The sequence below is a fragment of the Oikopleura dioica genome, chromosome 2, assembly GCF_907165135.1.
Source record: "Oikopleura dioica chromosome 2, OKI2018_I68_1.0, whole genome shotgun sequence".
NCBI classification, from domain to species: domain Eukaryota; kingdom Metazoa; phylum Chordata; class Appendicularia; order Copelata; family Oikopleuridae; genus Oikopleura; species Oikopleura dioica.
In genome coordinates, this window is record NC_137292.1 from 13110378 (window position 1) to 13135345 (window position 24968).

Consider the following 24968-nt stretch of genomic DNA (forward strand, 5'->3'; position numbering starts at 1 on the left):
AAACTTTCAATATTAGATGTAAGATCTTCTTTTTCTTGAGTTATTCTCGCAGCAGATTTGTCTGCTTGAAAGTAAATGCACGTAAAATAGCACAAAGCTCCTTAGAAACATGATCTTGTCATCCGTTGATGCGTTCACCCTCCCTTTTATTTTATTTTTTGACCTTCTATTGACTGCCTTCGCAATTAATTAATTTCCTTCTGTTGCGACCGACGAAGAAACAGGTTTGTTTCATTGAGAGCAGAGAAGTTTGTAAAAATGTCGATAGATTTTGTAAAAAGGAGAGACTAAGCATTTTCATCCGTCAAAATGAGTATCGGTATGAAATTAAAAAGAGGTACAGATTTATTTTTAGTTAGACGAGATCTTTTGATAGTGATAGAAACATTTATTATTTATAAAAAACCTTAATACAATTGTCTCACTTATCCGACAAAATTAAAAAAATAAAAGCATGAAAGGGATAAATTAAAGAGAAAAAAGGAGAAAAGATAAAAATGGCAGGTATTAAGACCGATTAATTTGCAAATAAAGAGTCTATTTCTGATGAATAAAGTTCATCCATTTTGTGAACCTTCAACTAGCCGACACGACTTTGACATAACCATGAACTTTGATTGGCAGATTCGCCGCAAGAACAAAGGGCGCTATACTGTATATAGGCTCGACATACGAAGAGGGCGTTGAATAATGCATGAAACTCATTAGGGTGTTTGGTTGATCGCGTGCTTTTTACCATTTTTATATTTTCAGCACTCGGCGATCGAAGGATAGATCAGAACACAATTCACCTCAAGCCGAAGTGCGATACTTTCATTTTTATCAGCTGCGAAGACAGTACAGAGATGACAGAAGCCTTGAACTTAGACTTTGGGAAGCTAAGAAACCTTGCAAAGCAAATTAACATGAATAAATTTATGTAAGTTGATTTTTCGCTTTGAGATTTTTTGGAATATCAGAATAGATCTGGTGAAATAAGGTCGGGTGGGAAGATTTAGATTCTGCGTCAGTCGACGCCTTAAAGATAGCTTCTTCACTTGCATAAGTTACGTGATAATTAGTTTTGGTCCCCAACTTTTAAACCATAACTAGGTTTAGGTAGGATAATCCTATATAGAATAAGGAATAGAATTTCTATTCCTTGAATTGAACGAGAATCTATCCCTTGAATATAGAACTCGTATACGCGACCATATTAAACGTGGTACTATATATCACGTAAACTATTATATGGTAGATAGTTTCAAGAAAATTAGAATAACATATTAATCCACATTATTAAGCACGGACAGCCCGCTGTCGACTCTGTATATGAGCGAAGCCCTCTTGCGGCGCGGACAAAATCATATTATCCCACTCATTTTTAAAGCGAACTTTGAATTGCAATAACCCCATATTTATACAGAGACCAGCCGCAAAGAAACGATATGGAGGCGATTGCGATGACAACTGGAATTTTATACACAATAGGTATCTTAAATTATACTAAATTCTGATTTATATGGTACTTTAATCAATCGTCCAATCGTCGAAATTGCAGTTTTTTTTGACAAAAATCTCCGGCAAATTTGTAATTTTAAGCCTTCGTTATTGGATTCTTTGCGAATATTGTGGTGCTTTATTCGATGATTGCAAGGATGCCGAAGAAGAACGACTCCGAGTACCTGATTTTGCAATTGCTGCTTACCGATCTATGCTATGTGATAATTCTGGATCGTGTTGATAGATATACCAGTTATAGTGGTACAATTAAATGATCAATTGTCAATCGAGCATATGCCGTTCTCAATTGAAAACATGCAAAAGCGATTTGTCAACACGACTCAAAGCCCTTCTGGATCATCAACGCCTTTCGTGGCTTTTCTTGGCCCTTTGGAGGTGCAATGGGGCTCATTATATGTAAATTTTGCACTGGAATGTTCTATGTAGGCGGGTTTTTTGAAATCTTTAATTGTTAATTTTCGGAGGTCCTTTTTGAAGACCGATTCAAAAAGCCTGGACAGGAATGAACGCAATGTCGTACTTCATCTGCGCGCTCAGCTGGAATCGCTACTCAATCCTCTTCAACGTTCTAAGTTGGAACAAATTCATATCCGTCCGCGGCATGTCAATAATCATCTGGATATTTTCATTTCTGTGCTCTGTTCCGATGTGGGTGTCATCTATTCTACATGTCGACGCTAAAAACGATACGATGTGTCGGCCAGACTTCAGTGAATTCGGGTGAGTGTTTTTCGTAGAAAATGGGCATTATTTATTCTGCGGAACAATCGTACCTCGCCAGCGATCCATATTTTATTAGAAGAATCTCGATTAAAGCCATTTTATTTTGCTAGTGGTTTAATCAGTAGTAACTCATAATAGGTAGAATATTCGTAATTACGTATGACGAGGAATCTTCTTATGATTTATAAATTTTGATAAATACAATTATTATATGTCCCAATAAGTATGTGATGCGGAAAGTCAACTTGGCTATGGTCAATCCGCGACCGTCGAACTGGTTATTTTTTGGAGGCCAACTTGACCCGATGATCCGCTGATAAGGACCACTAGGCTTCGATAAATGACCCCGTAGCGTTAGAATATTGGACGTGTTTTGAGGCCCGAATCGACTACCGTGCAATATCTTTATGGTTTTTGTTTGTGATCATGAACTTACCTGGATGATCCGGACTAAAAATTTAAGATGATGATTATTCAAAGTGAAAATCTAATCGGGTTCGGTTAGTTAATTATTTTTAATTATTCAATGCAGATTTTTTTTAAACGGAGTTATCGCTTCGTTCGACTTCATGTTAAACCCTGTGAAAAAATAATGAGGAAGAACGTGAACGAACCGAAAACTTAATTTAGAGAGAATCGAGCGTATTTCATGATGACCTTGAACGATATACTGAAAATCATTGTTGGCTTCATCTTCCCTCTTGTGATCATTATTTATTGCAATGCCGCCATCGTTCATTTCGTCATCACAGCAATGAAGGTAGCTTTCAATGTTACGCAAAAATTATGGATCAATTCTGGCATGTAGTCGATATATTTGAAAACGATTTTAAGACGAACTCTTCGGAACGTACAGTGATAATCCGACGGAAAGCATCGATAAGTGGCGTTTTGATAGTATTTGTCTATCTCATTTCTTGGCTCCCAAATAGGTAATTTATGTTAAAAGCTTTTGAACCCATTTCAACTATTGTTTGATTTTCAAAAATATAAGATATTAATAATGAATGGTAATAAAAATAAAGCCAGGCCAAAAAGTTTCAGAAGAATAATTGATGGTCCCTAAAACTTTCGTTAGAACCATTTTAAGCTCTATTCTGTCGTATGGGAACAGAAATGATCCCATGCAGTTTCAAAAAGCTTCTCCTTCATCAAAAATTTACAGGGTCACTTCTTCACTTATCATGATTCAACAATACGAAATAGCAAACATTCCAGGAAGAGTCATGAAACCGCTGATGTTTATGCACAAACTCAACTCTTGTTGGCTCATTCTCGCGGTAGCAATCAACCCTTTTTTATACGCGCTGCATGGGAAGAACATCAGACAAGGAGTTATCATGAGCATGAAGGTTAGTACTAGAAATAATTTTCGTTTGAAAATAGTGTCTTTTATAGAAGAGCCCTATTTCTGCAATGATAACAGCGGTTACTTCAAAAGTAACACCGCTTTCACGGCGGTTTTCAAAAATTGGCCGTGAGTCGAGAAAACTAAAAACGACAATGTCATGTGACGAAACCTGCCCCGCAATGAGATAAAAGTCGCTAGAAAGACGACGCCCGTTTCCTGTAAATAAATATGTACACAGCTGTAATAATTGAAATAATGGAAGATGTATTGAAAGGTCAGGGACTCGACGAGCCAAGCGTATTAGCAGAATAACAGGAAGATTGCAATTGAGCTACTGTAACATTTTTAAAATATCGTTGAGGTTTCCTTTCACATTATCGGTCTTCCGCGAAAGAGCGTCGAGTTTTTCAAAACTTTCGGGCTTTGCGAACCTTCTCTTTGGCGGCTTAGAAGCAGTGGAAATATAATGTCGATTGAAAAGCGCAAACCTGGTAGAATCCGGTAATGCCAGTAACGCCCTTCGACGCGGGTCTCTTCTCAGGCTTTTTGTCCTCGATAACAATACAATCATTACTTGATCCAGAGCGGTGCCTTCCTCTCTGAAGGAATGCGTGATCGATTATCTTAATGAGTAAGTACTTACAGGAGGACTTCTTGAAGAGCTGACACTTCTCTCCCTGCTGTCCCGTTTTTCCTTCTTCGACCTTTTCTCTCGTTTTCTATCCTTCCTTCTCTCCTTGTCTTTCTTCTTCATAAGTTTTCGAATCTCCTTGTCGATTTTGGAAACCTTTTCGTCTTCGGGAGGGCGAATTCTGTCATTTATCTGGTCTTGAATCGACGAAAAAACAGAAGGTTTCCTCAGAAGTGTATTTTCATCTTCTTTTATGAAAATAATCTACAAACCTCAAGATTTGAAGTTTTGTCTTTGCCTCGACATGGTCTGGTTCAAGGTCAAGTATTTGCTCGAGCAAAGTTGCTGCGCGCTTTAGGTCGGGTTTTGAGGATTCGTTTGCTGAAACGGCTTGGGTTGAGATAACATTCGACCAGTCAAAAAGGACACGGATAAGGTAGGCCTTCGCGTTTTTATGCTCCGGGTCGATTTTGTACGCTGCTTCGAGGTCTTCGCATGCTGCTCGCCATTGCTTTCTGATAAAAGAATAAGCTTATGAAAGGAGAAATAAACGAAAAAACGAACCTGGATGAATAAAGAGCTCCACGAGCAACGAGAGCATCGGTATTCTCCTTATCAAGTTCAAGCGCCGTGCGATAATTATTCATTGCTTCCTGAAGTTCCCCTTTTTTGAAGTATTCCACCCCTTTTGTAACGTATTTCTTCGATGCAAGCTTTGATTGACGCTCCCTCAGACAGCTTTTCATTTCTTCTAAATTGGAAATCGTTAGAGATAGAATAAATAAACTGTTAAATATTACCTTGTTTTGGGGGTGTGATAGGTGCTAAGAAAGACAGAGTGTCTTTTAAATCGACACCGAGTCGTTCAAGAATGTAGTGACTTCCAGTAGGATTTAGATACGCGTTCGAGCTGGTAATGATATCGTGAATCGAGTCTTTCTCCTTCGCTTCTTCTGAAAGCCTCCTTGGTCTGTCAATTGAGCCGAGTTTTGTTTTTAGAGACATGAGGGGATCGAATTCTTTCAGAACATCTACGTCTGTTGTGGCGATAAGGACATCTTTTTGGAATCGTTCAAAGACGCAGCGGACATAGTCACCCTCTTCCAAAAGTTCGTCTTTCTGTGTCAGAAAGTTAAAGAAAAAATTGCAAGTTAATAAATAGACCTGTGGGATTGTACAAAGAATCGTGACATTTTCCGGTACTCGTCTCAATCTGCCACAGTCAAGACTGACTAAGATCAGTTCGAATTGAGCTCTTCTCCAACTTCGGACTTTTCCCACGAGTATATCTCCTGGGACGAGCTCCTGCATAAACTTGCTGAATGATCGCGACTCCGATGTCTTCATTACAGTCTCTGTAAGTAGGGCTATCACAATTCATATAAATCTTAACGGTCGAATTATATTTTATCCCTTCCTAAAGGCGGATGGATAGGCATGGCGTCTCCCTCATCTTCCAGTGGATCCCAGAGACGTTTGTCAGTAAGATTTGGCTTTTTTGAAGATTTTCACCGTTTACTGTCGGTCGCTGCGGGATATTTTTTGGAAAGATTAAAGAATTCGAATCTTGTCTTTGCTAGCCGGTGGATCTTCGATAACGCGATACGATCCGACACTTTGAGGCTAGAATTTGTCGATGCTAATTGCTCGACCATTCGAGGATTGTCGTAGATCTCAACTGAATTTCCATTCGGATGAGAGTGGCAATTCATCACGAGGGATGCAAGCTCTGGGTGCATTTTTGAGAATATTCCATGGTCCACAGCTGAAAGTGGTGAATTCTCGCAAAAACAAGGAAGAAAATACCTTTTGCAGCGTGAGCCAGTACTATAGGATCATACTCGATAGTTGTACTACGCTTTCGTTGCGATTCCATTCCATTCAAACACACTGAATCAAAACCCACCAGGACTGACAAATACTAACAAATCGGGAATTCAAAAAAAGCGTTCTCGCATGACAAAAAAGACAGGATTTTAGATGACAATTTTATTTTCTATGTGAGAGCAGTGAGGAGGCATGACATGAAAAATTACGAGCGGGATCCACGATTGTATCCCATTTTAAAAGAAGGTTGTTTTGATGGCTGGTGATTGTGGTGATGTTTTCGACGCTTAGGCATGGTCGAAACTGTGGAAGAATTATTCGATTGGACATCGTTGTAGATAGGTCCATTTCTAACTGGGCTTGATGGTACTGGTACTAAATTTACTCATAAATAACCCTAGGACCTCTACCCTAATAACCTCCAGGACGTGTGCCTTGAAAATGTGAAAAGGTATTTGGAGGTCGTGATTGTCGTCTACCACGATTGAAACCTTGTGTTCCAGTTGGTCCTGATGATGAACAATTGTGTGATGAATCTTGTGAGTGAAACGTGGTAGATGAATGGCGATTCTGTTGATTAGTGTCCAAGGTTCGAGTTTCATATCTGACTGTCGGACTGTTGCGATTGATTCTCTGATTAAAGCCTGATGTTGATGGCGCGTCTGATCCGACAGAGGATGAAGTGCTTGGTCTTGGATCCTCGTCCCAAGAAGAGTACCTCTTTTTCGGTCTTGGGGTTGGATTCCTTTGCCTTTCTTCTTTTTTCTTTTCCCAAAATGCGATCTGGCTTGCTGTTGGAGGTCTCCATTCGCGCTCTTTACGCAACCGCTTTCTTTCCTCTTTTTGTTTCTTCTCTCGCTCTCTTTCTTGCTCTCTGATGCGACAGCTGAATCTACTCATATTCATGAGATTCAAAATCGGTCCATCTTCTTGTCCAAATTCTAGTTCTTCATTCGTGCGATCTGCAACAAACTCGACGTCGGAGTTATCCGAGTAAGGATTTGGTGAGTTTCCGTTCGATGAACTTCCCTTGCTCTCTATTTCTCTTTTTACTAAAGAACCTTCATTTTCGCCTCCACATCCGCTCGCAGTGGATCTTCCGGGATTATTGCTAGCTTCTGTTGTCGAAGAAGTCGCATTCCAGCCCCAAGAATTCGATATTCCAGCCTCAAAGATAGACCTAGATTCACCCCATTTTGGAGGTGATTGCTGGCGCACTCTGTTTCGATTTCTGTTATGCCAGGCATAGTCTTCGAATCCCCAGCCCGAAGAAGGCGGACGAGATGGTTGGACCTCAGGATACTTTGGCTTCTCAGTTTCATTTTTCCAGATCTGCTTCTGTATCTTCCAGTCTGCTGTTTTCCAAGCGTTGCAATGAGGAGCATCTGTTGCTGACCAAGACTCGCAGTCTTTTGAAGCTTTATCGCAAATAAAGCAAAAACACTTCTCGCAAAAGGACTCGTTCGCTTCAATCGCTTGCTCATAGGGCTGAAGCTTGGTGAACTTATTTTTCGGGCAATCTGATCGATGATGAGAAAGTATGTCACCTTGCTTTTCTCCAGTTATCTCTAAAACCCACGTCAAGAACTTTTTTCGACAAAAAACATACCGAAGTCTTCATCGTCGTTTTCATTATCATCCTCAACTGGTTTTAGTTCAGGCTCCTTGACAGTCACTTCTTGTACTTCTGAATCAAAGTCCTCAAGCACAATAACTTCGCCTTTGACAGAAGGAGTTGTGATTTGCCGCAAGTGATTGGAAGGAAAGCTTTCGAATGAATCACCGATCACAATGACTTCTTGATTCTCTCTTTTTTGTTGGGGTCGACGGCGCGGATCTGTTGGCTTGTTGAATACTTGATCGCGGCTACTTAAAGTCGGAGCCTCCCTGATATTCGCATTTTCCAGGATCTTTTTCGCTTGTTCCAAGGCATCGTCGATAGATTCTCCTTGAAGAGAGGCGATCGACCTCCATGGCACTCCTGTATATCTTGCTGCTCTCTCCTCAACTTGATTGCTTGGTGTTGGCAGAGCCATCAACGCATTCAAGGAGCTTGGCTCTGTTTCTGTTGAGTTAATCGAAATGATCTCCTGGCAGTTTTCTTTCGTCTCTGAATGAGCTTGTGGGATCTCGTATTTTGGAATATCTGCGATTAGTTGATCCAAGTCGGCTTCCTATAAATATAAGTGAATACTCATGAAAAAGATTGACTTGTCATCTTACATCATCAGAGGCAAACTCCAGATCAGGCGGTAAACTTGAGTCAGAGACCTCGCTCTGGTTATCAACCTCCTCAAACTCATTCATCATTTCATCCGACATCGAAAAATCTAAACGATGAAAAAATTAACAGTCTTTTATCTAATTTACATTTATTATCTCAATTTAGAGATTCAGAAGATTGCACAGACAGAATAACTTGAACAAAAATATGAAATAACTCCTAAAGGTTTTGGACTAAAATCTCGGCAGCACGAGAAATGTCCCCTCTCGTGTTGATAAGAGCTGCCTTTGCACGATCCTCAGGAAATCCCATAGCGACTAGGCTTTCGATTGCCTCGCGACTTGGAACAACTGAATAATGATTTTGAAGATGAACATAGAAGAAGAAAATTTTACATTGAGGAGGTTGTTGCTGTCTTCTGACTTGCGGCCGAGCTGCGGTTGGTGGCCCAGCTCGAAACCTCGCCATTTGGGCTTGAATCAGTCTCTGTTCTTCTTCATCTAGCCTAATTTTCTGCTGTATTTTTAGTGTCGCTCCGATGGGGTCTTTCACGGCTTCTTTTTCTTCCGAGAACGATCCGATGCTTCCATCCCAGCTAAACAGAGTCATTCCCATCACGAAGCCAAATGCAGCACTCTTTGGATTTCCTGAAAATCGAAAGATATAAAAACTATGTCAGAAGGTTTCAAACCTTGAGCAAGACTAGCGAGAAACATGTACGTCATGCATTTTTCCGACAAAGACAGTTTCGAAAAGATATGAAGCTTTCTCTTAGGCGCGCAATATGCGATGAAAATGGGCGTGTATGAAGCCATAAGTGCGATTGGAAGAGTTATTCCGAGTCCAAGAGACCATGAGCTCCTAAAAATTGTTAGATTCATAATTGAGTCGAAGAAATACATGATCAAGGCAGAAGTGACGATGTTTCTAGCGAGGAGTTGCTCAGAGCCAATAATTCTCTCCACCGAAGCATAATGATAACTCAAGTATCCGAAAGGGACGAGCTCATGTGATCCTTTTAGGAGCAAATTTGAAAATACTCCGAGCAGTTTCTCCGCATTATTTCCGAGTTGAAATCCGACGAGGCTCGAAAGCCCGATCCCTATCAAAACCGACCTCGTAACGGGAGCTCCTTCCAGCATCTTAATCAATTTGAATAATTTTTAGAAAACAAAATGCTGACAAGTTTTGAAGCTGATATCGTGAACAGAATTTGGTAGAACAAGTTTTAAAAATACGCACTACGGATATATATTTACAGTGAACGTTATAATTTGACTTGATCGTAAAAAAGGGGCATTTTCTTTACTACTTAGAATCGTTTAATTTAGAAAGAAATTTTGCTCGAGCAAATTGTAACAAGGCTTCTTTACGCTCTTCGAGGCTCATGTGCGACTTGATGGGATTTGAGCCGTCTTTTAGGCTCTCGGCAACGAGATCTGTCTTGATTTCTGACAATTTTGGGATCGCTTTCCGTACAGGCTTTGCTTTTGGTGGTGCGTTGGGGATCTTGCCGTTGAGAATGTTTTGAATGGTGAGATCGATACTGTTGGTCTGGCTCAAATCACGGATGGTCGCTGCTCGGTCAATTTCCGGAAACACTTGAAAAGATTTAACTTCAAGTGAGAAACCACGGCTTCTGACCTTCTAAGATAGAATTTAGTTTGGCAAGCAACTCAGCAGAAAGTGTAATTTGCGGCTGCTGAACGACTGGAGGCTGTCTTCGAACAACTGTTCTTCGAAAAAGTTGTGTGGCGGACGGCTGGGAGCGCGACTTCTCCATAATTTCTTGCAAATGGTCTGTGATGGATTTTTCTGCGGGGATTTCTATGTTCAGAAACTTTGAAAACAGCGCTGGGATTTTGTTTGATTACCTGAAAGCTTTACGGGCATTAAATATCTGCTATCAAGGACCATCAGCGGCGACGCTAGAATTTTCACGGCCGTCAAGACAAATCCATCATCTTTATTTATTGAAATTGGCGAAATCATGTAGTGAGAAGTGGTGATAGGCTAGAAATGAAATAAGATGAAATGATGAATGATGGGAAGATACCTGGACAGTTTGCTGCGCAGGAATATTTTTAAAATGACTTGAATCTTCGAAAACAAATCGTTTTGAACCCTGTAAGTCTGCGCCTCCGACTGATATATTGCAAATTCGTCTGAGAAAATATCCTCTCCACGAGCTTGGAGAGATGATAGCTTTTATTTTGGAAGTGATGGCTAGGATAAACTCATCGCAGGAGGTCGTTCGATTGATTGGAAAATACGTGGCTAAGAAAAGTTTTAATCAGTACAAGAAAAGTCACAAACCTCCGCTAATGTCACCGGAAGAGGTTAAAAATACACCGCAGCTGATCATATACAACTTTGACAAATTGACGGTTACTTCGTCTGTAACTCCATAAGTAGCGCAGAGCAATGCACGCATCACAAACAAAACGAGTAAAAGTGCAAGACGAAGTATGAGCAACGCAAGCCCGAGTGGCGCGTACGCTATTAGAAGTAACATATTTAACAATCTGAAACTTAGCCATGTTAGAAACAAGAAGTCATTCTTTGCGTTTTATTTATTTTTTTTTTACAGGGCAGCGATTATTTCAGAAAGTTTTTCGATATTCTTATGGTACGTTTGGATCTTCTTCAATTCTGCCTTCAGCGCGCTGCATTTCTTCATCTGTTCTAAAGGAATATTTTAAAAGCTTTAGATTTTCACTGATTCTATACCTTTTATGCTTTTTTCTTGGATCATTTCATCAATAAGAAGAACAAACTCTTCCATCCCTTGTTTATCACTCGCTTGTTCCTTGACAACCGTCACAAAAACCATCAGCCCGTTGACTTTCTTTTCCGTCGATGAAGGGTTCAATATCTTCGCACACGCAGCTTCCCCGCATGAAGCTATTGAAGTCAGCGCCATAAAACACGCTCGAACAACTAAAAATGTCCAAATTAATGTCCCTTCTTCGTGCGAATTTTCAAACCTTTCACATCTTTTTTATGCAACTGAAGGGCCAAAAAGATCCCAGGAACAGCTGACTCTAGGATCTGTTTTTCGCACGCATCTTCCAGCGACAACGCCCAGTAAAGTGAAACGACTTCTGCAGTAACCAAAGCATCAGACTTGAATTTACTTGCTCCGTCGAAAACATCCTGAAAAAATCATTCAAGTTCAATTTTCAGTTTTTTTAAAGAATCGTACCGGAAGAACATTTTCTTGGGAAGCGAGCTCTGCGTTTGATTCGTTTACACAAGCCGACCATAATGCCTTCACACAGTTTTTGAATACTTCCTTCTCTAATTAATCGACAATAGAAGGAAATTCTACATGAAGTTGGACTGTACCTGATTTGTACTTTTTGATGAAGAGGCAAATCTCATGAATGAATCCTAATGACCCAATAGTTGCAATCGACTTTTCCGAGTTGAGCTGTGACAGGATAATCATCGACTCGTTAACGACATCTTTACATTTTGACGTGCGCACAATACTGTACAAAGGTCGTAGTAGTTCTGAAGTGACGCAGCCAAATTGGAGCAATTTCAGGCACTGAATCACGATCGCGTCGTTTTCTTTGTGACTAAGCATGGTGAGCAGAAGTGGTCGGGAGTACTGAGTCAGTTTCTCGCTCTTTGTGAAGAAAGAAATGCGTGGAAGAATCGCTGTAGCTGCCGAGGAGGATTTGTAGTATTTCTCAAGATATGCCATCGAATCTTTGAGGTTGAGGTCTGCTTTTGGAGCGGGTATTTTCGCATTTGTTTCTGTCTTGTCACTGGTAGCTGATGAAGAGATTCCTGAAGATTTGAGAGCAGCAGCGCCAAAGGGGGATTTGCAAAGATCCTGTCATTCGGTATACAAATCGAAATAATAAACATACATTTTTTCTACAATTATCTAAAATACTTTCGACAACCGCATTCCTGAGCATTTGGTCTTTGATGGAAGTTCCTGGTAAGACAGGCTTTGAGAACATCAGCGAGCTCTTTTGAATAAATTTGCTTAACTTTGGCGAGCACTTTCGTCAGAGAATTGTCTTCCTTTTTGATTTCAAACAATAGCTCGCGCACTTCTTTTTGGTCAAGAATGGAACAAGTAACCATTTCCAGCAGAATACAGCCAAAGGACCAGATGTCCGAGCGATCGTCGTAGGGCCTTTCAAAGACTTCTGGCGCCATCCAGTTTACAGAACCCACTGTTGTTCTCGTCTTCGTTCGTTTATCGTCCATGAGGGTGGCTACGCCAAAGTCGCCAATAGCGAGAGTCAGGTCGTTGCGGAGAAAGATGTTGGATGGCTTCAAATCGCGATGAATTATGTTCTTGGCATGAATGTACGCCAGTCCAGAGAGCATCTGTCCAGTCCACTTTTGGAGAATGGGCAATTCAATCAGTTGTTTCTTTCCTCGCCGATTTGTTAAAATTCTGCTTAGATCGCCCTTTGGGTAGTTTTCCATGATGATGCAAACGTACATGGCGGAAGTTTTCTTGTCCCAAAAGACGAAGAATTCTTTGTATCCGCATACTGACTGGTGGCGGAGTTCGTTAAGGGCCATCGCTTCCTACAGTAAACATTTTGACTTATTTATTGTACTCTCAGGAGCCTTAGCTACAGATGCTTCTCCTCTATGATATCGAATCGTTTCTATAACGAACCTGAAAGGCCTTTCGAGCAGCTCCTTCATCGTCGCACTCAATCTTCTTCAGGACATATTCTTTCCCTTCTGCTTTGTGTTTGACCAGGTAGCATGATGCTAAATAAAGTAATTTCTTGAGAAAGTAGATGTCACGCCAAATAAAACGTAATTCACACACGATGAAACATTGGGTATCGATTGGTATTTGGTTTAACATCAATGATGTAAACCGCACCTGCGTTTCTTCAGGTGTATTTCCAAAGAAGGGCAGTAAATGAACTTGTAAATCCAGTCAAGTAGGAATTTCAAAGGCCTTTACTTAGCAACTTCAATATCCATGTCTTTAGAAAAAGGTTTACGTCTTTTTTGATGATTGAAATCAAAAACATATGGCCAGAACGATCATGGTTCTACCAAGAATGGTAGACTTCCACTGACTTGTATGAAAGTAAGAACGAAAATCTCTCTATCACGAAACAGCTGATATCCGTTCATTCTTTCTATAAAAGGGCGAAGTACAAGAAGGAAAATGTAGCATCAAAAGGGAAATTTTTAAAGGGTTCATTTCTAGCATAAAATTTCGATCGCCAGAGCTTTTTATGGGTTCTTACCTTGAGCTCCTTTTCCAAGCTTTTTTATCTCTTCATATTTCTCCATGTTGGTTGTATCAGTTTGAGGAGACTCACTAGAATGGAGGCAGCAGTATTTGAGCGCTGTATATTTGCTCACAACTCAGAATAGAAGTCAGCCATAAAGCCAGATCAACGGCGCATTGCGACAAAGACGACATATTGCGAACAATGAGATATAAAACTGGTTATTCTTCCTGTTCTGTAATCTCACAGGACTTTGTTGTTTCTGGCACTGAGACATATTGACACACAATCATCGCTGGAATCTATTCGAGTTCATCCATAAAAAAGGTTGAAAAGCGCATTTTCGTAGTGATGAAGTTTCGTTTTCGCATGAAGTTGGATATTTTTCTGTTTCGTCGATTTTTTAATAGATAAAAGCTTCTGCAGCAGCCACACATTCAATTTTTGACGATCCATCGAATGAAAAAAACGAAAAACTTGAGTTTTAAGTCCGGCTGCCGCAAATGTTCAAGTGCACGTCTATCAATCTCTCATTGCTCTTTACTTTTCTGGACAGGTGCATTTCTCAGGGCCTTCTTACAGTAACTGTAGCAGTTTCTGATTTATTGGGGGAGGGTACCGAAGCGGAGAATATGGTGCGCGTCGGAGCGCGATTGTGATTGGCCGAAAGAGAGGGAGAAACCAGAAATAGCGAAAAAGACGGAAAATGTTCGGTTTTGGAGATGATGCCAACTATACTTATCAAATACGCCCAAAGTACGTTTTCAGGGTTCTTTTCTTTTTTGAGAAAACTTGATGACTTCGTGTATTTCACATTTTGAATTGATCCAATAATTGGATTCCAATTAGAATTTTTATTAAAATTTCTAATTAAAAATTGGACTAGAAAGCCATTTCGTCTAAAAATTTATAAAAATATCTCTAGATAAATACTTTTATCTTTACCGTAAACAACGAAGTAATTATATAATTCTAGCCCTGACGAAAAATTCAACAAAGCAGCTGTAAAGCGAGTTATTGACGATGTTCTATCCGAGAATTTCGATGGAGTCGATTTCAACGGAACGGCTCCACTTCGTTTTTTAGCATTTTCAGAAAAACTTTCAAACTGAAGAGCCCAAAAATAAGATACGCTCGACGAGCTCAATCAAAAAGTAACAAACGAGATTTTGGAAAAAGTTCAAGCTCTTGGAATGTCGCAGCGATATAAATTCATTGTCGACGCCAAAGTTGGCGAGCTTCGTGGACAGGTTAATTCACGCTGTTCGAAATAGAGTTAAATGAATGGTTCAGGGAGTGACTTGTGGAATGCGAGCGATTTGGGATTCGGACTCGGACAAATCTGCCCACAGCCAGTTCAAAAACGAGCAGTTCTTCTGCTCCGTCATTGTTTTTGGCATTTATTTCAACTAAGAAAGAAGCTGCAGAGAGAGCTCAAGAACAACACCTATCTAATTCTGTAGACTCTTTTTTTATTTTATAACGCTACTAAATATATTTTTCTACATATCCTTCAAAATCAACGTAATCTGTTCTCTCCCCTAGAATGACTGAAGAACAACCAAAGAAATCGGCAGCGCAGATTCGCGCTGAAAAACGAAGACAACGAATTCTAGGGCGGGGAGCTGCGGGAGCAGCTCAGATTTCCGGCGATAGAATTGCACCTGGCCTCGATTTTCCGCAACCTGGAAATGACAAGGCTGGGGTCGGAAATGAAGAATTCGAAAAGCAAATCGAAAAGATCATGGCAAATGCGCCTAATAACGGAGGAAAGCGAAACTTGACGACTTCTCAAAATCCCCTGGTAAATAAAAAACTTTTCTATAACGAGGTCACTTTTAACGGCTCCTGGGGCTATTACGTCCCAATTCAGCCCCTCCTACAAACTCGTGTTGTTTAAAACTGGTTTTGTCTAGAATCATGAGTCGTTAAATTACCGAGCACCATCGTGAACTTTTAAGAAAATATGCCGACTTTGATTTTAAGAGAGGCTCCAACGATTTACCGCGCAAAAATGCCGGTCCTCCGCCACTCAACCCGATTGCAAAAGTTTTTCTTTGCCTTTTGCTGAACATGGGCTGCTACTTTCTGAGAGTTAACTATGGCTACGCGCTGGGGACATCTGCGGTGATTCTAGCCACTCTGCACTTTCTGGGCTTCAATTCCATCTTTGCCCCGCCGGCCATGATCAACATGCTTTCTGGTCTGCTAAGGACAGCTGCTCTCGGAGCGTACTTTTTCTACAGGTTTGTTTTTATGCCTTTTCTCTTCGATTATGTTTGTTTGTCAAGCATGTTCGAATACATCTTCCTTCATGGATTTTCCGTGTGCCTCATTCATCTCGTGGCGGCGAAGCTAAATGGAATCGATGCTGTTTTCAGCGATCCTGCCGAATCCATTCTCAAAAATCCAGCGGAAAAGTATCAAGAGCCGATAGAGACGATTGACGAAGACTACAGTAACCCAACTGATTTTTAATTTAATTGAAATATCTGCTAGACCTAATTTTTAAATCAACTGACAATCTATCAATCCTGACATAAGATATTTTCAGACAAAAATGAGTAGCAAAGTGTTCCGTAACCTTCGTCGTTGCATGAGCTACCAGCAAAATGCGGAGCTCCGTGAAAAGCATCTTTTCCCCTGTATGACCGCGCACTTTGCTGAGCCTGTTTTGATTGAGCGAGGAGAGATGCAGGTACTTTCAAACCCCCTTTCTTTAGCCTTTACCTTTTCCTCAGTATTTATACGACCACACTGGCAAGAAATACCTCGATCTCTTCGCTGGCATCGTGACCGTCTCAGTCGGACACTGCCACCCGCGCGTCAACAAAGTCCTCAAAGAACAAATCGACCAGCTCTGGCACACGACACAAATCTACTGGTACCCACAAATCCATGAATACGCCAAGAAGCTGGCCGACAAGTTCCCCGACGGACTCGACCAAGTCTACTTTGTAAATTCTGGATCAGAAGCAAACGACTTGGCGATGATGTTGGCCAGATTGCACACCGGCAAATTTAACATTGTCGCGCTGCAAAACGCTTACCATGGCGCTTCTCCTTACGCAAGACAGGTTTGTTTTTCAGAATTGTTGTTAATTTCAACCTATCTTAGCTCACCTCCCATGGATCCTGGAAGTACAACCTTCACGGCATTGGTGGAGTCCATCACGTTCCTCACCCATGTACTTACGCTGGCGACCATGGCGACAACTGCCAAGCTTATTTGAAGAATTTCAATGACGTTATCGACCTCAATATCGGTGACAACCTCGCTGGTTTTTGGGCTGAACCTATTCAAGGTACTATCAATCGATCGTTAACCATTTGACAGGGTATTCAAGGCGTCGGTGGATCGAACATGTATCCAAAGGGCTACCTCAAGGGCGTTTATGAAAAGGTTCGATCAATGGGCGGCATTTGCGTTGCTGACGAAGTTCAAACTGGCTTCGGTCGCTGCGGAACGCACTACTGGGGATATGAAACCCACGATGTTGTTCCAGACATGGTTGTGATGGCCAAGGGAATTGGAAATGGATTCCCAATGGCTGCAGTTGTCACAACTAAAGAAATAGCTTCTAATATGTCCAAGGTACATTTTGATCAGAGAATTCGATGATGATTTTTAAGGCTCTTCACTTCAATACTTTCGGAGGCAACCCAATGGCTTGCCGAGTTGGTATGGAAGTGCTGGATGTCATCGACGATGAAAAGCTCCAAGAAAATAGCCACGTTGTTGGAACATATTTCCTTGAAAGAATGAGAAAACTTATGGACAAATATGACTTTATCGGCGACGTCAGGGGAATGGTAAGTTTGCTCGAAGATGCATATCTTGAACAGAATCTAGGGCCTTATGCTCGGCTTCGAAATGAGCGAGAACCGAGACCCGACGAAGCCTCTTGCCGCTGCCCAAGTCAACAAGATCTGGAATGAGTGCAAGGACCAGGGTGTTTTGTTCGGCAAGGGAGGCGCTTACGGACAAACTTTCCGGTCAGTGATCTCTTTCTTTCGCAGTAATGGAATGTCTGTTTTAGTGTGAAGCCGCCAATGTGCGTTAACAAAGAAGACATTGATTTTGCTGTCGACGTGTTTGACCATGCGTGTTCCAAGATTGAGTGAAATTAATGTTTGCTACTGTCTGTTTTTCGAGATTGTCATTAACTATTGAGAATTGTCTCTCTATCCTACAGCCCTATTTATCTACTATTCTATTTTCATTCTTCGTTCATGTCTGCTTTCGATGCTTTTGACACTTTTACACGTCTTTTATAAAGATTTTATAAAAACAGTTCACAAATTTGATGAATTTCTGGCTTCATTAAATTTTCTTCCTTGATTTCAACATCAAAAAGAATCAATCGCATTTGTATTCGCTCTAACAATTCTATACTTCTGTTTTCAAAGCAATAAAAATCGTTCAAGAAAATGTTCTATGACTGTAACACTGTTTTTTTTAGGTTTACTCCCACTTTGTCCCAACCGCATTCAAAATCTTTAGTTGTAACCCCCATACTTCTATATATTTTCTGAAAGCCCAGACTCTGCTGCGTGTCCTCGTCTGGGTCTCGTGACCTTGGTGAGGTCACATGACCTCGAATGACTCATTCGAAGAGAGGGTATGCCCAAAATGGCCTATTTTATGTGTAAAACCGTAAAAATTTTCCATGACTCTGGCCAAGGAACATCCATATATAATATTGTTTTAGAATCCCAAGATGACGAGGATCATTTTACTATTGATCATAAGAGATTAACTCGTGCCCTGACGCGAATAAAGGGCGTCTGAAAAAGTGGGAGTAAACCTAAAAAAACAGTGTTTGTACTTCTTATGTCGCTATCTTATGTTTCTGACAGTGTTTCTTATGCTCTATTCACTTTCTTCGAAAAACTTTCACCAAAATATATTATATTTAATCTTCTGAAGTTGATGGCTAATTTTTGTTTTGAAAGAAGTCATGTCGGGGGTGCATAATTTGTGCAAACTCGACTACCCAATTTACTGCTGTTCGCCCTTCGAATCGAAATCGGTCATGGTCGGCGGTGGTGGAGGAGCACTAGGGCCAAAGACAGGCGTTCGAAACGCAGTGGAGTTGCTTGAACTTGACCAGAGGAGAAATGAAGTCATGTGAGTTCAATGAGGCATTCACGGGGTGAATTTGTTGTAGTGCAAATCCAACGATGTCTCTGGGTCTGGGAAAAGCTTGCGCTTGGAACATGGACACGCATCGATCAAGACAGCTTGTCGCGTTTGGGCGGGATGGAGAATGCCGAGTTTATCACATAAAGCGAACTCCTTTGAAGGCTGGAGGAAATCAGTAAGGTTTACTTTCCGACCCCTTTATTCATTTTCAAGGAATAAAAATGGCTTGACGCAACGAAAGAACATCCCAAAAGACTCCAAAGAAGCTCGCCACGCAGAAGGATTGATTGGAGGAGTCGACAATTTCTATGCGCAAGAGCAAGCTATTCTGCAAACGGACACAAAGAACTTCCAAAAGGGTGTGAAATTTAGTCCAAATGGACAACGCATCGCTTGTGCTGGATCTGATGGGTAGGAAAATAGAAAGAGGACGAGCGTCAGTATCTGATTTTAGAACGATATCAGTTTGGGATCTTGCATCGCAACAAGCGCCAATTTGGAAGTGGAAGAACATCGCCAACGATGAAATCCAATGCATCGACTGGTCACCTGATTCGAAATGGCTTGTCTCTGCCTTTAGAGACGGAACAGGTTCAAAAATCATAGGGGAATTTTGTTTATTGACTATTCGAATTCAGCTTTTCTCCATGACGCGCAAAACGGCAAGCTTTGTACGGAGCTGCACACGCTATTTCTCATAAGTCAAGGAACAGACGCTTATAGATTCAGATCTGTGAAATTTATTCCAGGTAATTTTATCCCTCTATTCTGCATTTAAACTGGATTTCAAAGGATCCAATCCAAATGAGTTCGGCATTGTTTCCGCTCACGAGCCTCGAAGAATGACAAAACCGCCGACGCCGTGTCTAGTAGCCGGTTGGAGAGTGAAACCTCAAGACGAACTGTATCGTCTCGCAGAGCCAGTGGTTGTGAGAGAGCTCGCACAGAAAGTCTCTAGTATGACTGTATCAGATGATGGCAAGCTTATTGGGCTGGGATGCTCTGATGGAAGCGTGGATGTTTTTTCATCTTGTGGGATGGAGCTTATTTTGAGGTAGCAAGCAAGATTTTAATGCCGTCTCAACTGTGTTTTAGAAAAGAAAATGTCCATGACGCTACAGTTACCGCCTGCTGCTTCCTCCCTTCCGAAAAAGAACGTACTCCCGCGATGTTTACAGTTTCCTATGACAATACAGTGCGACTAGTTCCAGTTGTTAGAGATGCCACGTACCCAATCTCATTAATTATCTACATCGTTTTCTTCATTATCTGTTGTATTCTCTACTGTTTGTGAAGGGTGCATTCTATTATTATTTTTGCTCATGTCTTTCTCTTCTTCCTAATCTTAGCCTTTTTTGTACAGAAATAATATATTGAAGAAGAGAGAGTTGAGTGATCAGCCTTATTCAATGTGCAATAAGTGAATATTGACTCTGCAAGTAACCTCCTCAGCTAAGAAAAGTATCTTCGACAAAGTTATCTGTTGTTTTATTTAGATTACAATCATTTTGAATTATATTTCGGTATTTTTATGATATGCTGTTTCAACTGGATGTTTCCAGTCTAATTTAAATATGTTTCTCAATAACTCCTAGACGCATTTCAATTTCATCAAAAGTCCGCTTCTGTTTCAAGAACAAACTTTCATATTCAAACAAAGTACCTTCTATGAAAATGTTTTCAATTTAATTTTCTTAGAGTGGAAATCGAAATTTCGCAGCCATGGTGCGGATGCAAATCAAGGGAGGCGTGTGGCGAAACACAGAAGATGAAATTCTCAAGGCGGCGGTGATGAAGTACGGTTTGAACCAGTGGAGTCGAATTGCGTCTCTCCTTCATCGAAAAGCAGCGAAGCAGTGTAAGGCGCGTTGGTACGAGTGGCTCGACCCAAATATCAAAAAGACCGAGTGGAGTCGGGAAGAGGAAGAGAAGTTGCTGCATCTTGCGAAGCTTATGCCGACGCAGTGGCGAACGATTGCCCCTATCATCGGTCGCACGGCTTCGCAATGTTTGGAGCACTACGAATATCTGCTTGACAAAGCTGCTGATCGAGAAGCTGGCTTGGAAGCAGGAGAAGATCCTCGAAAACTCAAGCCGGGTGAGATTGATCCGAATCCAGAAACGAAACCAGCACGACCTGATCCAGTTGATATGGACGAAGATGAGCTTGAAATGTTGTCAGAAGCTCGAGCTCGTCTGGCCAACACACAGGGTAAAAAAGCCAAGAGAAAGGCTCGAGAAAAGCAACTGGAAGAAGCTCGACGACTAGCTCTGATTCAGAAGCGTCGAGAAATGAAGGCTGCTGGAATTCGTTGCCGATTGATTCCAAGTCTATTTAAGCGAAACAAACGAGCAATGGTCGACTATAACGCTGAAATTCCTTTCAAAAAGGATGTTCCGAAGGGTTTCTATGACACCAACGACGACGAATTCAACCCAGACGATAAGGACTTCCGAAAGCTCACGCAGCAAGACATCGAACCGGAACTGCACTCTCAGAAAGAAGCAAGAGAGCGAAAGAAAGATCAGCAGCGGATGAAAGAGCTCCGTGAAAACGACATGCTCCATCTTCTCAAACGAAGGGAGGTTAAGCCTTGGAATCAGCGTAATAAGATCGTTCTTCCCTCGCCTCAAATTACTGACGAAGAACTTCAAGAAGTCGTCAAGCTAGGAAAGGCTTCGCAGCAAGCTAAGGAACTTGTCGACCAAAGTGACGGCAATAACCAGCTTCTCTCTGACTATTCAACGCTTACCCCACAGCGTACCATTGGTACTGGTGGTGCCACTCCTGCTCCAACTACTGATGCCATCCAGCGCCAAGCTCAAAATATTCGAGCGCTGAATCAAACTAACTCAGCTCTCGCTGGGGGCGAAAATACCTACCTCGACACTGGTGATCAGTCGATGGGCGGAGAAGGAGAAGAAGCTGGAATCGGTGACTTCTCCGGTGTTACTCCAGTTCGGCAGACTCAAGCGACACCAAACACTGTTCTTGGCACTCCATTTAGAACTCCTGGCCAAACTCCAGGACAAGGAGGACAAACCACTGGTCAAACCCCTGTTCGTGATAAACTCGGTCTCAACACTCCCGGTGGTGGAATGGGAATGACTCCTGGAGGCATGACTCCTGGATTCGGAGGCGAGGAGACTATCGCCAACTTGAGGGAAGGACTCGCTCGTCTACCCACCCCAAAAAATGATTTTGAAATCGTTCTACCAGAAGAACTCCCTGACGGTGTTCATCAAGAAGAGCTTGATGGAGAGCGCGCAGAAGACTATGTCGTGGACATGGGCGATGAGGAGGACAAGCACGCCGCTGAACTAAAACGATTGGAAGAAATTGAACTTTCAAAGAGACACTCTGCGGTCAAGACCAGGTAAAGAATCGATAATGTTAACGTACATAATGAACTTTTTAGTCTACCTCGGCCTTCTGCTATTAATGATTCAATAATGCGACAGGCCGACGTGCAGCTTTCTGAGTATCAGCGTGCCGAGGAAATGATCAAGGTCAGTGAATGGGCGAAAAAATCGCTCATACAAATTTAGGCCGAAATGTTGACCATGCTTCATTACGACGCGTTAAACCACTCCGCTGATAACCAAATTCAAAGCAAGACGAACAAGCGAGCGCAGCTCCCAGCAACGTAAACAAGCTATAAATTGAATCCGAGGTTAACATTATTTTAGTCACGTTGCTTATTTGGAGAGGAACGGCTACGATGAAATCGATGCTGAAGACTTGGAAGAAGCAAATGAAGTTATTCTCGAAGAAGCACTTTACGGTAAGACAAAAGTGATCTCGAGCAAAAGTAACCTTTTCGATTTAGTGAAAGAACAGATGGATCATGGAGAAATCAGTGGAAGCATCTTTGATCAAGTCTGGACCGAATGCTACAACGAGGTAAGAATCGAAATCATTTCTTATTGTAATATTTTGTAGGTTTTATTCCTTCCAACGGACAAGGGAGAGAAGGCAAAATATACAAGAGCGTCGATGGCGAGCAAGAAGAATAAAGTTGAGAGTGCGGAAAATCGCCTTGAAATCAATCGTAACCACATGAAACGAGAAGCCAAACGCGCAGCAAAACTTGAAAAGAACCTAAAGGTACACCTGATTCAAGAAATTATCTGATTTTCAATTTTAAAAATTAGGTCAAAACCGGAGGATACCGTTCACGAGCAGCCGATCTTGTCAAAAACTATGAATCGATCATGACAGAGATCGAGAACGCCGAACGCGATCTCAACGTCTTCAGGTACTTTTCTAGAGCATTTGTCCGTTTTGCAAACAAATTTCTTTTCAGCCAACTGAAGCTGGTCGAAGACGCTGCCATCCCCCGCCGCCGCGAAATTCTCGATATTGAAGTGAAGCGACAGAGAATTCGCGAGCAAAATCTCCAGAAAGAGTACGCCGAAGCGAAGCTAGAATATGATCAGATGACGAACAACGTCGACGCAGAGCAAATGGAGCTTATCTAGTAACAATTTTATTCCCCTGTTCAATGAAAATTCTCAACGTCCAACTAAACTGTCGCTGCCACATACTGTCACTTGTCCCTTTTTTCAAGCTGAAAGAGGAAGCGTTTTCTGCCGAGTCATCAAAATCAATTCCAAACAGCTTGAAAAGTCAAATATCCAGAAATTGAAGATTGAAGTTTGTCTCTCATTATCTGCATTTAGAAAAATATGTCCGAGAGATATTCGTTTTCATTGACGACCTTCAACCCGTCAGGAAAACTTGTGCAAATTGAATATGCGCTCAATGCGGTAAATGCGGGCCAGCCGGCTGTTGGAATAAAGGCCAAGGTAAAATGGACATGAAATCAAAGAAGAGAATAGCGGGTACTTTCTTGACCGTGGTTCATGTTAAATTTTAAGGATGGCGTTGTAATTGCAACAGAAAAGAAGCACAAGTCAGCTCTGCAAGATGAAACTTCCTACCACAAGGTATCCCTATCTTTCATCCTATTTTCACCACTTTTCTAGGTTGAGACAATTTGCCCGCATATCGGCGTCGTCTACTCTGGAATGGGCCCTGATTATCGCGTCATTGTCAAACATGCTCGACACGAAGCTGCTGCTTACAAACAGAGATATGGAGAGGACATTCCCACTGAACAGCTCGTACAGACCGTCGCTGAAATCTTTCAGGTTCGACCTTTCTCCGCGCTTTCCTGCTCATTGATTTTTCATTCAGAACTACACTCAACAAGGAGGTGTTCGTGTATTTGGAATTTCGCTCTTGATAATCGGCTTCGACAGCAAAGGGCCGATGTTGTACCAGTGTGATCCGTCCGGCTGCTACTACCCTTGGAAAGCGACTGCTCTTGGTAAAATCTTTCTTATACAACAAAAGTTGACTTTCGTGTTCAGGCAAAAACTACTTCAACGCTCGATCGTTTTTGGAACGAAGGTACAATGAAGACCTCGAATTGGACGATGCCGTCCACACTGCCATTTTAACGCTCAAGGAATCCTTTGAAGGTAATTCTTCCTATAAAAGCAGCTTCTTCAACCTCTTTCCAAGGACAAATGAACGAATCAAATATCGAAATTGGCGTCTGCGGCGAAAACGGATTCAAGCGACTTGAGCCTTCCGAAGTGCGTGATTACTTGGGATCCCTCGCCTAAACAAACAGATCTTCACCTTTTTTCTTCTGTCTCGACTATTCCAATTTTTATTTGAATCACGGGTACAACCAGGGTGGCTATTTTGGATTTGGGGGTTAGTTGGAATTGGATTGGATCCAATCCAATAAGGTTTGGATGGAATTTGGATGGCCAGGGTACCGGATTTTGTTGGGGAAAATTGGGCAATTGGGGGAAATTGGGGAATTGGATCCAATAAAAAATATATCGCTAAACTATGCAAAGAAGGGTCATTTTCATAATGAAAATGAGAAATTTCGGATAAAAAATCATTGTTTTGGCTATGTTGACCCTCCTTTTGGATAAAAACTTACTGTTTCCCTTCTTTTCAAAGAGATAAAAGCCTTGGAAAAATTGGAAATCCAATTGGATCTAATTGGAATTGGGGATTTTTGGGTAATTGGGTAATAATTGGGTTGGATTGGATTTTGGATGGATAGTTCCGGCTCAAAATTTATTGGATGGAAATTGGATGGCCAGACCCCAAAATTTTGTCCAAAATAGCCACCCTGGGTACAACCAAACTCACTTTTAGCTATTTCTATATTCTCAACAATTTTTGGGCTCACGATTCATTAGTTAACAATCCTCGAAGTTCACCGAAAACTGTTGCTCTGAGCAAATTGATAAAAACATGTACTTGTAATGAAACACAGCGTTGAAATTGAATTGAAAAGCTA

The 24968-nt window shown here is 41.4% G+C and overlaps 11 protein-coding genes across 11 annotated transcripts in view; 6 read left to right on the top strand and 5 right to left on the bottom strand.

Annotated features, from left to right (window-relative positions):
- Positions 1–24341, top strand: part of LOC145697070 (proteasome subunit alpha type-2-like) — a 32563-nt gene extending 8222 nt beyond the window's left edge. The window contains exons 2-7 of the mRNA XM_081774219.1: positions 23322–23445; positions 23518–23586; positions 23626–23790; positions 23837–23969; positions 24013–24123; positions 24167–24341. Of these exons, the coding sequence (XP_081630345.1) occupies positions 23326–23445; positions 23518–23586; positions 23626–23790; positions 23837–23969; positions 24013–24123; positions 24167–24270 (702 nt within the window). The 5' untranslated portion in view covers positions 23322–23325 and the 3' untranslated portion in view covers positions 24271–24341. The remainder of the gene's footprint in view (positions 1–23321; positions 23446–23517; positions 23587–23625; positions 23791–23836; positions 23970–24012; positions 24124–24166) is intronic.
- On the bottom strand, positions 3825–6169 carry LOC145697056 (tetratricopeptide repeat protein 14-like). Its single transcript, XM_081774199.1, has 10 exons — positions 6015–6169; positions 5780–5973; positions 5632–5701; positions 5373–5569; positions 5009–5327; positions 4773–4959; positions 4481–4723; positions 4221–4434; positions 4066–4176; positions 3825–4022 (listed from the first exon to the last, which is right to left on the bottom strand). The coding sequence occupies exons 1-10, from the start codon at positions 6082–6084 to the stop codon at positions 3909–3911; spliced, it is 1719 nt and encodes a 572-aa protein (XP_081630325.1). The 5' UTR covers positions 6085–6169; the 3' UTR covers positions 3825–3908.
- LOC145697055 (uncharacterized) lies at positions 6241–8361 on the bottom strand. Its single transcript, XM_081774198.1, has 4 exons — positions 8259–8361; positions 7645–8209; positions 6455–7603; positions 6241–6410 (listed from the first exon to the last, which is right to left on the bottom strand). The coding sequence occupies exons 1-4, from the start codon at positions 8355–8357 to the stop codon at positions 6241–6243; spliced, it is 1983 nt and encodes a 660-aa protein (XP_081630324.1). The 5' UTR covers positions 8358–8361.
- LOC145698357 (uncharacterized) lies at positions 8397–9401 on the bottom strand. Its single transcript, XM_081775557.1, has 4 exons — positions 9160–9401; positions 8951–9120; positions 8655–8906; positions 8397–8609 (listed from the first exon to the last, which is right to left on the bottom strand). The coding sequence occupies exons 1-4, from the start codon at positions 9399–9401 to the stop codon at positions 8479–8481; spliced, it is 795 nt and encodes a 264-aa protein (XP_081631683.1). The 3' UTR covers positions 8397–8478.
- LOC145697353 (lipid droplet-regulating VLDL assembly factor AUP1-like) lies at positions 9429–10786 on the bottom strand. The gene is made up of 5 exons (XM_081774545.1): positions 10576–10786; positions 10316–10536; positions 10134–10272; positions 9904–10086; positions 9429–9860 (listed from the first exon to the last, which is right to left on the bottom strand). The coding sequence occupies exons 1-5, from the start codon at positions 10772–10774 to the stop codon at positions 9568–9570; spliced, it is 1035 nt and encodes a 344-aa protein (XP_081630671.1). The 5' UTR covers positions 10775–10786; the 3' UTR covers positions 9429–9567.
- LOC145698358 (serine/threonine kinase-like domain-containing protein STKLD1) lies at positions 10820–14111 on the bottom strand. Its single transcript, XM_081775558.1, has 8 exons — positions 13506–14111; positions 12914–13011; positions 12163–12819; positions 11608–12103; positions 11465–11559; positions 11247–11415; positions 10990–11199; positions 10820–10944 (listed from the first exon to the last, which is right to left on the bottom strand). Exons 1-8 carry the CDS (start codon positions 13549–13551, stop codon positions 10844–10846), a joined length of 1872 nt encoding a protein of 623 aa, XP_081631684.1. The 5' UTR covers positions 13552–14111; the 3' UTR covers positions 10820–10843.
- Positions 14097–15003, top strand: LOC145697081 (dynein light chain Tctex-type protein 2B-like). Its single transcript, XM_081774231.1, has 3 exons — positions 14097–14246; positions 14467–14740; positions 14784–15003. Exons 2-3 carry the CDS (start codon positions 14684–14686, stop codon positions 14901–14903), a joined length of 177 nt encoding a protein of 58 aa, XP_081630357.1. The 5' UTR covers positions 14097–14246; positions 14467–14683; the 3' UTR covers positions 14904–15003.
- On the top strand, positions 15017–16022 carry LOC145697069 (uncharacterized). The gene is made up of 3 exons (XM_081774218.1): positions 15017–15294; positions 15477–15736; positions 15782–16022. Exons 1-3 carry the CDS (start codon positions 15037–15039, stop codon positions 15966–15968), a joined length of 705 nt encoding a protein of 234 aa, XP_081630344.1. The 5' UTR covers positions 15017–15036; the 3' UTR covers positions 15969–16022.
- LOC145697061 (alanine--glyoxylate aminotransferase 2, mitochondrial-like) lies at positions 16048–18394 on the top strand. Its single transcript, XM_081774210.1, has 7 exons — positions 16048–16188; positions 16232–16567; positions 16609–16795; positions 16838–17085; positions 17124–17303; positions 17344–17486; positions 17531–18394. Exons 1-7 carry the CDS (start codon positions 16051–16053, stop codon positions 17613–17615), a joined length of 1317 nt encoding a protein of 438 aa, XP_081630336.1. The 5' UTR covers positions 16048–16050; the 3' UTR covers positions 17616–18394.
- On the top strand, positions 18452–19930 carry LOC145698359 (guanine nucleotide-exchange factor SEC12-like). The gene is made up of 6 exons (XM_081775559.1): positions 18452–18621; positions 18850–19047; positions 19091–19227; positions 19275–19385; positions 19429–19690; positions 19732–19930. Exons 1-6 carry the CDS (start codon positions 18452–18454, stop codon positions 19928–19930), a joined length of 1077 nt encoding a protein of 358 aa, XP_081631685.1.
- LOC145697053 (cell division cycle 5-like protein) lies at positions 20339–23293 on the top strand. The gene is made up of 8 exons (XM_081774196.1): positions 20339–22013; positions 22056–22146; positions 22186–22283; positions 22327–22421; positions 22467–22540; positions 22580–22744; positions 22792–22895; positions 22944–23293. The coding sequence occupies exons 1-8, from the start codon at positions 20359–20361 to the stop codon at positions 23116–23118; spliced, it is 2457 nt and encodes an 818-aa protein (XP_081630322.1). The 5' UTR covers positions 20339–20358; the 3' UTR covers positions 23119–23293.
- Positions 24342–24968: the final 627 nt, after the last annotated feature.